This window comes from Notolabrus celidotus, chromosome 2 (genome assembly GCF_009762535.1).
Source record: "Notolabrus celidotus isolate fNotCel1 chromosome 2, fNotCel1.pri, whole genome shotgun sequence".
Classification (NCBI taxonomy): domain Eukaryota; kingdom Metazoa; phylum Chordata; class Actinopteri; order Labriformes; family Labridae; genus Notolabrus; species Notolabrus celidotus.
The window spans coordinates 36,160,606-36,174,104 of NC_048273.1; the positions used below are offsets into that span (position 1 = coordinate 36,160,606).

General features: G+C 41.9%; 1 protein-coding gene and 1 non-coding gene across 6 annotated transcripts in view; both read left to right on the plus strand.

Annotated features, from left to right (window-relative positions):
* Positions 1-13,499, plus strand: part of sned1 (sushi, nidogen and EGF-like domains 1) — a 44,019-nt gene that overhangs the window by 25,134 nt on the left and 5,386 nt on the right. For 3 of the 5 annotated variants that reach the window (XR_004629428.1, XR_004629426.1, XM_034674148.1), the window contains exons 12-28: positions 801-935; positions 1,278-1,397; positions 1,668-1,784; positions 3,056-3,199; positions 3,607-3,780; positions 3,919-4,032; positions 7,429-7,542; positions 7,642-7,755; positions 7,843-7,959; positions 8,089-8,376; positions 8,533-8,716; positions 8,877-8,989; positions 10,277-10,555; positions 10,736-10,877; positions 11,708-11,790; positions 12,583-12,681; positions 12,993-13,109. Coding sequence is in view for 3 of the 5 variants with exons in the window: in XM_034674148.1 (XP_034530039.1) it covers positions 801-935; positions 1,278-1,397; positions 1,668-1,784; positions 3,056-3,199; positions 3,607-3,780; positions 3,919-4,032; positions 7,429-7,542; positions 7,642-7,755; positions 7,843-7,959; positions 8,089-8,376; positions 8,533-8,716; positions 8,877-8,989; positions 10,277-10,555; positions 10,736-10,877; positions 11,708-11,790; positions 12,583-12,681; positions 12,993-13,109 (2,454 nt within the window). In the remaining 2 variants the exon portion in view is untranslated. The remainder of the gene's footprint in view (positions 1-800; positions 936-1,277; positions 1,398-1,667; positions 1,785-3,055; positions 3,200-3,606; positions 3,781-3,918; positions 4,033-7,428; positions 7,543-7,641; positions 7,756-7,842; positions 7,960-8,088; positions 8,377-8,532; positions 8,717-8,876; positions 8,990-10,276; positions 10,556-10,735; positions 10,878-11,707; positions 11,791-12,582; positions 12,682-12,992; positions 13,110-13,499) is intronic. The other 2 variants (XM_034674157.1, XM_034674164.1) reach the window with 2 other exon arrangements.
* On the plus strand, positions 4,259-4,422 carry LOC117808504. Its single transcript, XR_004630341.1, has one exon. It is a non-coding gene; the product is annotated as a U1 spliceosomal RNA (small nuclear RNA).

A 13,499-nucleotide genomic window follows, 5' to 3' on the forward strand; every position in this document is an offset into this window, starting at 1 on the left:
TACTAAATTCCTAGGTAGTATGTTGCAGGCCGTTTTCAAACAGCCATAGATTCAGAACTACAAAATAAAAAAGGAAACACAAGACTAGACTAAGAAAACACAACAAGAGACATGGATCACTAAACACACAAGAGAGACAAAGGATAACTAATACAGAATAAACATGGGGAGGAACCAAGACATGAAACACAAGGACAAAACTAAACTAACCAAACCATGACATGAACTCAGTTTCATCAAGTATGTATGAATTAAAAAATAAAAAATGTAACAAATGAATTTGAGTTTGGGAAACTGGAAAGTTTTAAAAAGAGGAAGGAAACAATTGAGTAAAGTGAAATCATATTCTATAACTTCAGCTCTACTCAAAAATTGTATTTCTGCTACTTAAAAACTCTTAAGTAATCAGTTACCACAAACATTTTGAGTAATTTCAACTTGTTCAGGTTTACAGTGTGTATCATGTAAGTTGTCCTGTTGTTCTCCCTGGTCAGATTCTCACCAATACACAGCCCAGACGGTGGAAGCTGAATCTGTATTTGTCCCAGTTTCTGCAACATCCAACATAATAGAGCTACTGTAACGTCTGGTCAAAGCAAAATAAGAACTGTTATTTGCATATATCTGGTTAAATTGTCCTGAACTTGCATGCAAAAGTAAGTTTAACATCATGCAAAGATCATCTTCTACATCTGATCAGGTGACTGACTGGAGTGTTGATGAAGATGGAACTGTTCACTGATAAAAGTTTACATCTGGGACCTTTTTCTCCAAAACGCATGAACTTCTCTTCCTCTCAGAAGTAACTCAGACGCCGTGCAGTAACAGCAGACCGTGCCCTGATGGAGGTCCTTGTTTGGAGTATGGAGGAACCTACCTGTGTACCTGTCAGACCAGTGGATCAGAGCTTGATCATAAAGACTTCTACCCATATGGTAAGACACTCAGGCACCAACTCCACAACTGGTCACTTTGCAGCTATGTGTCATTGAATCAGCAGCTGGTAACTGTGGCTACCAACACATTTTTAAACACACTGGTCTGGACAAGTGTCACCCTCTGTTTCTAGAGGAATGGTCACATTTTCAGTTTTACATTATTAACATTGAGAGACATTTCAAAAGGATTCATGCTCCTGTGTGATGTTGTATTTCATCCAGTCTTAAATAATCTGTGTTTTTCAAAGTCTGGACCTCATGTTGAGTAACTTAATGAATGAAGTGTGATGTTTCCGAGTGCAAATGGAACACAGTCAAGTCTCGGTGTGTGTTTTTCAGTACAGCCCCGATCGGTCTGCGACTCCTCTCCGTGTCTGAATGGAGGATACTGCTTCGAGCGGGACGGAGGCTACAGCTGCGAATGCAAATACGGATACTGGGGGAAGCACTGTGAAAAAGGTAGCATTATTGAAAGAAAAAAAAAAAACATCATTAGTTTTGCATTATTACTGAGGATCAAATTTAAAGCACCAGGAAACGTGCCATCACTCATAATGCTGCTTGAAATATTACAAAGCTAAAAGGCTTATGCTCATTTGTGCATATGATTGATTTTTGAGCTGTTTTCCTGACTTGAGCTGCAACGTGCTGGAACTGATTTATTTTGTGTGATTAAAAGTTAAGAATGGTCTCTTCTTCAAGGTCTCTTCTCTCCCTGTCTCTTTCCAGTCAGACTCAATACCTGTGCTTCTGGTCCCTGCCGCAATGGAGGCTCCTGTAAGGAGGAGGCAGGGAGCTACAGATGTGTGTGTCCTTACAGATTCACAGGAAAACACTGTGAAGTGGGTGAGTGCCAACCTCATTAAAAGGATGCAGTCAATGCACTGCTTGTTTGCTTGCTAGTTTCTGTGAAAGCACAACGAGCTCATGTGTAGAATCGTACATGGAGTGATCAACAGACGATACCATCATTTCTTTGACTGCTCTCCTTTTCAGATTCAATGAGATGAATGTTTGTTTACAACACTTTAGCAGAAAACAAAGAATCTATTAGTAGAATTAAATGGATTAAAACAGTCAAAGTATTAAATCATATATTTGCAGGATGATTTAAGACTTTACTAAAAGCTCCAGCATCCAAAATTCATAGTTCCACTTTTGTGCAGTCAGTGCAAAGCATTTACCTGAATAAGCGATTTTGGCGCCCCCTGTGGACAGCAGTGAGTCGTGTATCTTTCTGGTTTTACCCTATACATGTTTCAGTCGTATTTTTGGACAATAAATTTCATCCTGCTTTCTTTTAACATTCAGATGTTTCACAAATTGTGTATCTTTGCTGAGGAATAAATGAAGAAAGGCTGTTTCTGCATGGCGATGTAAAGCATCTCATCTGACACCTACCTGTTCCAGGTGTTAAAGATGACAAAATAGAAACAGTAAATCTTTTCGCTGATGGTCTCATTTTATCTTTAAAGTCAAAAGGGAGCATCACTTTTAATTCCTAGTCTGTTAGAAACTCCTCACGGGGGTTTGAAATGTATTTGCGATTTAACAAGGTCATAAAAATACCTTTTTTTATTGCTCTTCTTTCAGCTGTATTAATATATCCGTCTTTCTTCAGGCATTTAGATCACTTCGACGGGTATCATCAAGAAAATTACAGTCAGTCCACAACATGCTGTAATCAGGACTTTGACTGATTCTGAAAGAAAGCACATTAGAGCGCACTTTGACTTGTTTGTAAAGCCTCAGATAACCTGCAAACTGACTTAATAAGCGACTTCCTCCAACTTCATGTTCCAACAGGAGCTCTCAGATCTTCCTCTGCCGTTCTTTAAGATGATCATTTAAAAGCAGCTTCCTATTTTTATGGCTTTATAAGAAAACACCTCTTTAGATTTGAACATGTTGTATCTCCTGTTTTTAATGCGTTTATTTTTAATCCTGTATCATATTGTAATCAACCCTTTTTCTCTTTGTTTAATATTGTTTGCCAAACTGTTTTTCTAACCAGATTTTGTGAAACATGCTAAGCTACATCTTTGCATGACACATGTCAAAAAATACCATTGTTTTAACCATGAACAATAACTGTGAGTATGTGTGTTTTCCTGCAGGCAAACCAGACCCCTGTGCCTCCAGCCCCTGTCTGAACAGGGGAACGTGTTTTCACTACATAGGAAAGTACAAGTGTGAATGCACCGAGGCCTTCAGCGGCAGGCACTGCGATATAAACATAAGCTCAATACAAACGTCCACAGGTAAGTTGTATTGCAGCATTATAATGTTCACATCTTGCTCTGATGCTGAAGTTTGCATGAAGTTGAATTGAATACATCTGGCACAGAGAGAGGATATCCTGAGATGTGAAGTGTAAAGACATGTGCCCTCCATCTGCAGATAATCTTAGCTGTGTTGCTGCACTCAGGGCCCCACATTCACAGATATAGAACGGTTGCGTAGGCTATAAATAAAAGAGGACTGTATTAGACAAGATGAATCATGTCTACACACTTTAAGAGCATGCTGGTGGTAATTTTAGGAGGACAAAAACAGAAAGAGGATGGAAAACAGCGTCACTCTGAGCCCCTGTAAAACCCCACAGTGTCTGATCGGGTGTTACTATGCGGCCATGCTGACGTCACGGATGTGTTTGCGTTTGTTTTAGAGCTGAGCTGCGGGCCGCCTCCACAAGTGAGGCACGCTGAAGTCCAGTTCTCCTCGACAACACCGGGCTCAGTGGCTGTGTATGTGTGCCATTCAGGCTTTATGTCTGTGCCCAGAGCCACCCAGAGTATCTGTGGCATTCAGGGAGACTGGAGCCAGCCGCCCACCTGTGAGGGTCGGTAACATACACCGACATATCAACTCACACAGAGACCTCATGAAAAGATGAAGTTATAAAAACAGTGTTCCTGAAATGTGTGAGGCTGATGTGCCCGTTGATTTTATACTGGTTTCTTATTTTCCTTCATCACAGAGATCAATGAATGCCTGTTAAAGCCTTGTCTCAATGGTGGCACATGTCGGAACCAGTTTGGATCCTACCAGTGTGAGTGTGGTGATGGCTTCAGTGGAAAGCGCTGTCAGACAGGTAAAGCTTCAGTGCCCTCTAATATGACAGGTTTTATTTTATTTGCTTAGACGCATTGGTCAGAACTAAAGTCTGAAACAAAACTTATCACACAGTTAACAAAACAGAAACCTTCTACATTGACTTTTAAAAAAATGCACCAAACTCTGGGATCGTGGCTTGTGGCCACCGCCAGCCATGGTGCTGTGTCTGGGAATGAGTGCCCTGTCTCTGACGCCTCCAACGCATACTTACCTGGCAGGGGAGATACCATGATCAAGAAGATGGTTCACACAGGGCAAGGCTCAGTCATTGGACTCCGGCTGTGCTGACCCCTGCAAATTCCCCATATGTGGGAATCTCGACTGCATAATTTGTGATAGTGGGGGACTGCGTTCGTGCTCTCCCCTGATTCTTGTGTCAAAGGATAAACAAAGTGGTTCCCCAGAACTGTGCAGTGTTAACCTCTCTGGTCTGGTGCTTCAGTAACTTAGATTTTGTGAACCATCAACTCTATTCTCAGTCACACCTCATCACCTACTAACACTGTATTTGCAGCCTACACTGTTAACACTTAATGGTGCAAACCTTGTATTAAGGCTGACAAATACTGCGTTCAATTTGAAAAATCCATCACAGTAAAGACATAGCATCCAAAAAACGTACGCAGACAAACAACGGGCCACCACAGCTGTTTCAACGTGATTAAAAGGACCTGCTTTAAACTGATCTGGCTTTTAATTGATACCATTTTATCCATCTGAGGGAACAACATCATCTGGGATTGATTAATAAGTCTGGTCTCGCTCTTTTCTTCCCGTAACTGTCACGTCTTCACACACACTCTATGAGAAACACACACACTTACTCACACGCACAGAGACGCGCTCAGTGAAGCTGGTAACAAGTTCTTACTTTGGATCATTTTGATACGTCATCAACAAAGTGTAAATGTTAATAATTCCAAACACAGAGGATTGGATGTTTCGGCAGAGGTCTTCCTCTGGTGTGCTTTTCTTAAAGGTGACATATCATGCAAAATTGACTTTCTAATGGTTCTTTACCTGAAATATGTGTCCCTGGCATGTATACAAACCCCCCGAGAATGAAAAAAATCCATTCTGCCCCTGTTCTGATTTCTCCACCTTTCTGTAAATGTGTGTGAAACGAGCCGTTTCAGACTTCCGTGTTTTTGTTACGTAACAACAATATCTGGTCTGTCACGGAGTCAGAGCTCGGAGCTTGTTCAGCCCATAGACTGTATAAAATAATACTGAATCCCTCCCCCGTTTTTCATTACCTGCACACATGTGTGCTAACAAGGAGCTTAGGAGGGAGGCATGCTAGTTGTAGGCTGTCTTAATAAACACAAAGGTCGGTTTTACTCCCCACGTCTGCAGATTTGAAGATCTAGTGGATGATTTTTATTTATCATGGATAAGTGCTAGCGCTAATTGGCATAGCCACATAGCTACATGTTCATAGCTGTAGCTGTAGCGGTAGCTGTGTACCAAGACACACGTCGACATACTGACAAATAAAACAACAAGAAACACTAAATCTGTGACCAATCCTTCAGAAAAGGTCCTGCTGCCTTTCTGGCAGAGGTCGGTTTTACTCCCCACGTCTGCAGATTTGAAGATCTAGTGGATGATTTTTATTTATCATGGATAAGTGCTAGCGCTAGTTAGCATAGCCACATAGCTACATGTTCGTAGCTGTGTACCAAGACACACGTCTACATACTGATAAATAAAACAACAAGAAACACTAAATCTATGACCAATCGTTCAGAAAGGTCCTGCTGCAGGCGCATCTCCGTCAGGATCAGATTCAGAGGGTTGAAGTAACGCGATCTCTGAGCAGCCGTGTATATTCAGCCAACATGTAAACATTAGATCAACGTACTGGAGAGCCGAGGCACATCCACTTCCGGAGGGGGCGTGGTCAGAGGGAAAACGGAGTGTTCTGATGAGGAATGAAGAAGAGGACTTTTCAGGCAGACCAAAATCTGATTTCAAAGTGTTTTTTTGAGCATAAACTTTAAAGACATGTTTTGGGGACCTCTTAGACCAATATATATTGATGAAAAAAGCGTGATATGTCCCCTTTAAATAAACAGCTGAGGTGGAAAGTAACTGATTACATTAACTCACTGTTTGAGAGGCTCTTCTTGTATTTGTGTATTATTTTTTTTTCAGTAGTTTTTAAATTCAGTTTACTTTTTGTGTGTGTGTGGGAAGTATTGTACTTCTCCTCAGTTAACATTGCATCCATAACTCAGTAAGACCAAAAGTGAGAAGGTGGAGAAGAACACGCATAAGACAAGAGATATTCTTTTAAAGATGGAAATACATTCACAGGTTCGTCCTACCCAGGTTAATAACTCTCCAACAAACATTGCTTTTACAAAACTATCACGTCTTTCCAGCCACAGTGAGGTAGACAATGAGCCACAACCTGATATTCATCATTACGAACCGAGCTGTGAGCCGGACAATTTACAGTGAACTCTTTGCTCAGCAGGCTGTGACTTGATGAAGGGGGGATACAAAGTGCCGTACCAGGAAATAATGGTGCAACACACTGTAATGTCAGCCTGGATAGGTGTTGCATCAACAAAACTCCTTCATGCATTAAAGGTCTCCTGTTGGTTTACCTCAACAGTTAGATTGTGAAAATATAATTTTGGGTTATATTTAACCTGTCACTTCCCCCCCGAAAGAAAAGTACTACCTAACTTCTGTTGAGCTAGTGTGAAGTATAGAGGCGGGCTTTGAGCCGCCTAGACAACAGCTATGTGTTCCCGCCTGTCAATCAAGTCAGTCATGTCCTTAAATGGGCAAAAAATCATAATCTTAATATCTTCTGAACCACCACGTAAGAAAAAAATCACCCCCCGTACAGTGTGTGCCAATTGAGAAAGTAGCTATGTAGACCCAAGCCGTTTTTTGAACCAGGCTGTAAACATGTTTATTTCTGCTGCAAGATTGTCTCTTTTTAATGGGTGTGTATGTGGTTTCTGGTGTTTCTGCAGCCAGACTCAAGCGGATGCTCGATTAATTGCAGTTTATAACACTTCTGCATGGGCTTCATATTTTGAGACTGGAGGTTGCCCCCTACCTCTGCATAAGTAAAAGTTCAGACTTTAAAGTTATGAGCTCATCGTGTTTGGAAGAACAGTTTAGACTTCTGATTCTCTCCTGAGTGTTGGCAGAGCTTATTTAAAGACATGTTTGACATGTTGAACAAAGGTTTGGAGGTTCTGCAAGTTGGTAGTGTAAGTTTCTGACAAGGCGGCTTTAGCAAAGACCAATGCTTGTAAAACAATTGAAAAAAAAAATCAGAAATGCTGAAATTCAGAGTGCCTCTACACACATGTAGTACAACTGTTAAAGCATGTTTCATCCCTTTAAGATGTGAACGAATGCCTGATGGAGCCCTGTCTGCACGGGGGAAGTTGTGAGAACCAGCCCGGCTCCTACGTGTGTCACTGCCCAACAGGATTTAAAGGCCAGAACTGTGAGACAGGTAAAGTGTTCACCCACACTGTTCAATTACTTCTACAGCTTTCTGCACACAGATCATACAGGACAGTGATCCAATTCTGCCTTGATTATCTGTGTGCAGAGCAGGACGGGTGTGATTCCAGTCCCTGTCTGAATGGAGGCGTGTGTCGGGGTTATAGAGGGAACTTTTTGTGCGTGTGTAAAGACGGTTTCTTCGGGGACCAGTGTCAGATGTGTAAGTGTTCCTTTGTGCTGCCTTACTATTCATAAAACTTGCACTCAAACAGAACTGTACCAACTGTTTGTCTTTGTCACCCTCTAGTGGAGAACCCCTGTGTACTGCAGCCTTGTGGTAACCGTGGCCTGTGCAGGAGTGACAGGAGAGGGAACTACAACTGTATTTGCAAAGTGGGACACACAGGCAAAGACTGTGAGAAAGGTGAGACTCAGTGTGCAGCGCTGTCAGCTTGTCATTTGTCATTTGTCGCCCCATCCTTTGTGTATCAAAAGATAACTCTGTAATTATTTAATGTATGGATTAGACATGTAAGGTTGCCACTGTTCCCAGACCTGTTGCCTCCCTCTGGTCTCCACGTGCTGCGAGTGGAGGAGAACGAGGTGGAGCTGCGCTGGGACGAGCCCGATCCCTCTCAGAGTCTGATCAGCGGGTTTGTTGTCACTTACGGTCCTCTCGCCTGGAGCAATCGCAAATCAGACTCTCTGGACAGGCAGAAGACCACCCACGTCATGCGAGGCTTGGTGCCTGGCCTGCTGTACAACATCTCCACCTTTTCCACCAAACGCAACACCAACAGCAACGACATCAGCCAGCCTGCCACTGCGCTGATACGCACAAGTGAGTAAGCTCTTTGGCGACAAAGAGGGCCCCTAGAATATTTTCTTACCACGTGTTTGAATACCTCTGTGTGTGTGTGTGTGTGTGTGTGTGTGTGTGTGTGTGTGTGTGTGTGTGCGCTTTTAGGTATTTTATGTGTACGTGTTTCTGTTCCAGGACCTCGGCGGGTGGAGCAGCTGCAGGTGGTGAATGTTTCCTCCTCTCAGGTGTGGCTGAGCTGGCTGGTTCAGGCAGCTCGTCATGCAGCAGTCAGCAGGGTGCACGTGTCTCTGTTGCCTTCAGACGGGAGTGAGGCTCGCACTGTTGAGCTCAACACGAGCATCACTGAGCACATCTTCAGGTCAGGTTCTGCACTTTGCTTAAAAACCCGCAGCATCCTTTGTGTCCACTAATGGGTGCTGTTCCAGTGCTGCACTTTGAATGGCCTGTGGTTATATACTTTCAACCACTAGATGTCACTGTTCCCTCACCGTTTCCTGGACTCTTCTTTCTGTCTCCAGTTCATTACTCCCGGGTCAGATGTACACAGTGGATGTCGTCACTCAAAGTGGAATCAGACCAGATGAGTTTCCCTCCACCAGCCACTCAGCTGGACCTCTGCAAATCTGGACACGTAGGTTTCATATCATCATCAGCAGTGTATGAAACATCAAATGTATTAGAACCAAAATAACATGACTGCTGACTTCTATTTTAGGATTTCTTATTAAAGTCATCATGCACATTTTACCATATCACCACAGACTATACTAAATACATGTAAAAGATTAGTGTAACTTTGTTATTGCATTAGTAAGAAAGCATATGTGTAAGTTTGGTTCAGTAAGTCAGTGTTTTTTTTTTCCACATTCACTAAAACATCATGACAAAGGCAAAAGAAACATTAGAAAAGGGCATTTTAAAAAGCTTAAATAAGCCAATAAAACCAAGGGAGGATAAAATAAAATAAGCTAAAGAAGAAAAAAAATGTAATCCATCAATTTATGTCTTCTCTTGAACCTCATCCCTTATAAAACACAAATGTGAACAAACATGACAAACAGCCAGTAAAGACTAATGGCGTGGAGGAGGTGGGAGGATGAAATCAGAGCTATCATCTCTCACTTAGAGAGTGTTTCCCTCCCCCTGCATGGCGCTGTAACAGCACTGGGCAGCTCCTTCAGCGACAGGCTGCTGCACCCACGGTGTGTGAAGGAGAGGAGCTGCAGACCGACTTTACAACCAAGCCTGTTTCCTGTTGTCCAGCTACTTAAGAATCACATCCAAACTGAAAATAGGTCACTCATATCACTCATGTACAATATTTAAAAACATGAACACTGGAGCACACGAATATAAGCAATGAGCAATAACATGTCCGACCTTTATGTGCACTGTATGTGACTATATTTTATAACACTTAACTTCTTGATTATCTGCGCCCTGTGTGCACTGTGTGTTGCTTTTCTCTGCTTCGTTGTTTCTCTGCTCCTGTTAACACGAATGATATCTCTGCTGTGGGACAAATCAAGGTTAATATATCTTAAATACTAACACTATTGTATTTAGTTCAAAATGCGTTCATAAAAATGTCAAACGATGCATTTATAGTATCTATAATCCTGTCAAAATGTAGTTGTTATCAGAGCCATGGTTAATAAATCATCTATTCTTTAAATATAAAGCATCTTGAAAAACATTTACCGTACTGAACAACATTTTGTTTTTAAATCCAGCATCAGCTTAGTTTCTTTCAGACTCTCATCCTTGTATGATGTGTTGTTGTGTTTACTGTAAATCTGATTTAAGATTTCATGTGCTAGTAGTAATGAAGCATCTACTCAATGAATCAACTGATGCAACTAAACTAAAACTAGGTTCAATGAGACAATGTGACGATGTCCATGTGTTTCTCCCTCAGGGCCTCTCCCCCCACAGAACCTGTCTCTGTCACATGTGACCACTAACTCTGCACAGATCACCTGGAGCCGCCACCCGAGAAGCATCCCAGACGGCTTTGTGGTCAACGTGACCCGAGGGTTGAATACCAGGAGCCGCTTCCTGCCCAATGGGAAGTTAGGATCTTACACTCTGAGGGAACTGACTCCAGGTCAGCACTACTACGTGGCTCTGACATCCGTCAGGAACACAGGACAGGAGCAGATCCACAGCATACCTCAGCACTTGGCCTTCACTACCTGTGAGTTTGGAGAATATAGATTCTCATAAATCTTTATCTCTTTATTTAGCTAATGGATAAAGAGCAAGTTTTTGAGATGCAACAAAAACTTATAACTGAATGTTTTAAATTTGCTTTAAATCAATGACTTTTTATGAAATTACAAATAATTTAAATTCAGTAAACATTTCTTTGACGCAGTGCCCATGGAGGCCAGATCAGGGAGGAGAGAGAGGCCAACGCTAACTGGACAGGGGACTCCGATTGGACGCACAACAACCCCATCTCTGCCTCAGGACCTGGGGGGCACAGCAGAAACAGGGAACTCAGAGGAACTTCACAGGTACACAGAGTGTTTATGCTTATTTATAATCACCTGTTGTGATGAAAGATAAATAGTGACAAAAATATCACATAAAAGAAAATGTGTTTATTTCCATCATCCAGGATTGGAAAGAGTACTTGAATATTCTACTGCAGTAAAAGTGCTGTTACTGTGATGACATTTTACTTAAAGGTGCTGTGAGGAACTTTTGTTTTGTGTCGATTCTGGCGCCCCCCTTGTGGACAAAGTGATGCCTCTTATCTTTTGTCCTATACATGCAAAAGTAGTGTTTTCAACAAAAGCCTCATCCTGTTGTGTTCAACAGTCAACTTTATCAGGCAATGTGATTATTTTCCATGAAAACAGTCAAATAAAGGCTGTTTCTGAAGCAAGATGTCCATCATCTGGTCTGACACCTACCCCCTCAGGGCGGTTTCAGGCATTAAACATTACAACAGAGAAGGTGCCAGTGTTGCTGCTGATGGACTTGTTTGCAATTTAAGGTTATAAAGAGGCATCGGTATCATTTTCAGTCTGTTTCTCAGCCAGTTCAAAACTCCTCACAGGGCCTTTAAGTAAAGTAAAACTACCTGTCTGAATCGACTCAAGTAAAACCATTTAAAGTACTGACTACTTCATTTCAACGTGGGGGTTTGAAGTGAAGGGGGTTCAAAAGTAAGATATGACCCCCAAGCAGGACGCTATTAATGTGTGGAGAGATTTTGTTGACACAACATGTATCCAGGTTGAAGTTATTGAATATGTCTGTACACTCTGTACACGGATCCCCTGCATCAGGTAATTCAACCAGCTATGCCAAATCTTAACAATTGGTTTCTGTGTTGCAGATACACAGAACTCATCGACAGACGGGCAAAGATAACAGCCAGGTTTCCTCACCTGCCTCGAAAAGCCATCAGACATCGTACCAGTAAGTCCAAGAGGGAGAGAACGCTTTAAACACGTACAGTATATCATTTTATATACGGTATTTGACATAATTACCCAATAAAGTCATGTACGCTGTTTCTGAGCCAGATTAATTCAGCAGTAGATTCTAAAACTCTCTGATGTTTATCAAACTATATCTGCAACACTAACATGTTGTTACAGGCTGAGTGAACACTTAACCTGCTTCATGCTTAGATTCACTCAGTATGTCCAAACAATGATCTGCTCTTCTCGATGCAGATGGACTAGCTCAGGCTGTAGTCTAACCATACGATCCTTCACACACTGCAGGCTGTCTGGATGACACATAGCTGCTCCTCTAATGTAAACTGGACTCTTCATCCATCACACAAACAGAAACAACTCATCTGACAAACCTTGTTTGTTTCATTTAGTTGAAGACTGACATGAGAAAAAAATCCCTTTCAGAAACGAGCCTTTTCTCCTCTTTTCATTTACATGTTTAACTTGATGAATATCCACTTTCATAGACAAACAGAGATCAGTCCAAAGGTTTATATCCTTTAAATGTTTTAGCAAATGTTACTTTTTGCTCGAGATTATAGATTAGGATTTTTGTCCTTATGTTAATGTTATAATTTTATGATATCAGGATATGATTTTGACCCATTGTGTCCAATCATTAAATTGTATTGCTATGTTTTAGGCCAATCAAGTGTCTCACTTATCTGTTGTCTTGTCTATTTCTCTGTAGTTTGTCTTTATCATCTTTTTTATTCGGATTTATGACTGGAAACGTTTTACCTTGCAGAACCAGAGCCTCCAGTTAAACTAGAGAAGATGGAGGAAACAACAAACAAAATCAGCCTGGCACTTGAGACTCAAGAAGAAGGTTTAAAATCAAAAGCTGGTGGGTGTTTTTGCTGTTTGCATCTGTCCCACTACAAACAGGAGATGGATGCCTTGTTGAGTCTGAGTCTTTACACATGTGATTTATCTTTGGTGTCATGAATCTGAGTCAGTATTTGGATTTAAATGTTGATGGGGGTGCTGCTCTTGTAAGACAAAGAAGAACCACTGAGAAGAAAAGGGAGGTGGTGTAGTGGCTAGAGGCTATCAACACATGCTATCAGCTGTGGGTAATGTGGAGTATCGGGGCTGAAACTTGACACCCACACTCATTCTTTACTGTGGATGTTGACGGCAGCTGTTGTGTTTTAGAGCTGACACAGGACTGCCGCAGTCTGCAGTGCCAGAACGGGGGCACATGTGTGGACAGAGGGGACGCCTTCATCTGCGACTGCGCCGTGGGGTTCAAGGGCAGACAGTGTGAACTGTGTAAGTTTACGTGCTTCCTCTTCACACACACGGACGAGGTAGACTCAGAGAAACTGAAGTCCTGCTTGGAAAACGAGCAAATGTGTTGGGTCCTTACTTATTCTGTTGATGTGCCAGGAAACCAAACCATGATTTTAATCATAAACACATGATGTATACATGTTCACGTGTACAACCAGTAACATCCACGTAAATACATCATTTAGCTCTTTATACCTGCTTATCCTTTGTGGTGACACAGTGAGGCTTTACTTGAAACACAGGCTGCAATCATGGAAATGTTTTCTTTCAATCAATAAGTCTCTTAAGTTTTAATAAGCTTTAGGGGTCTACATGGTTGTGCTCAGGCATGGTGGTGTTTAGAGCTCTGCAAAGGCAGCTCTCACATGC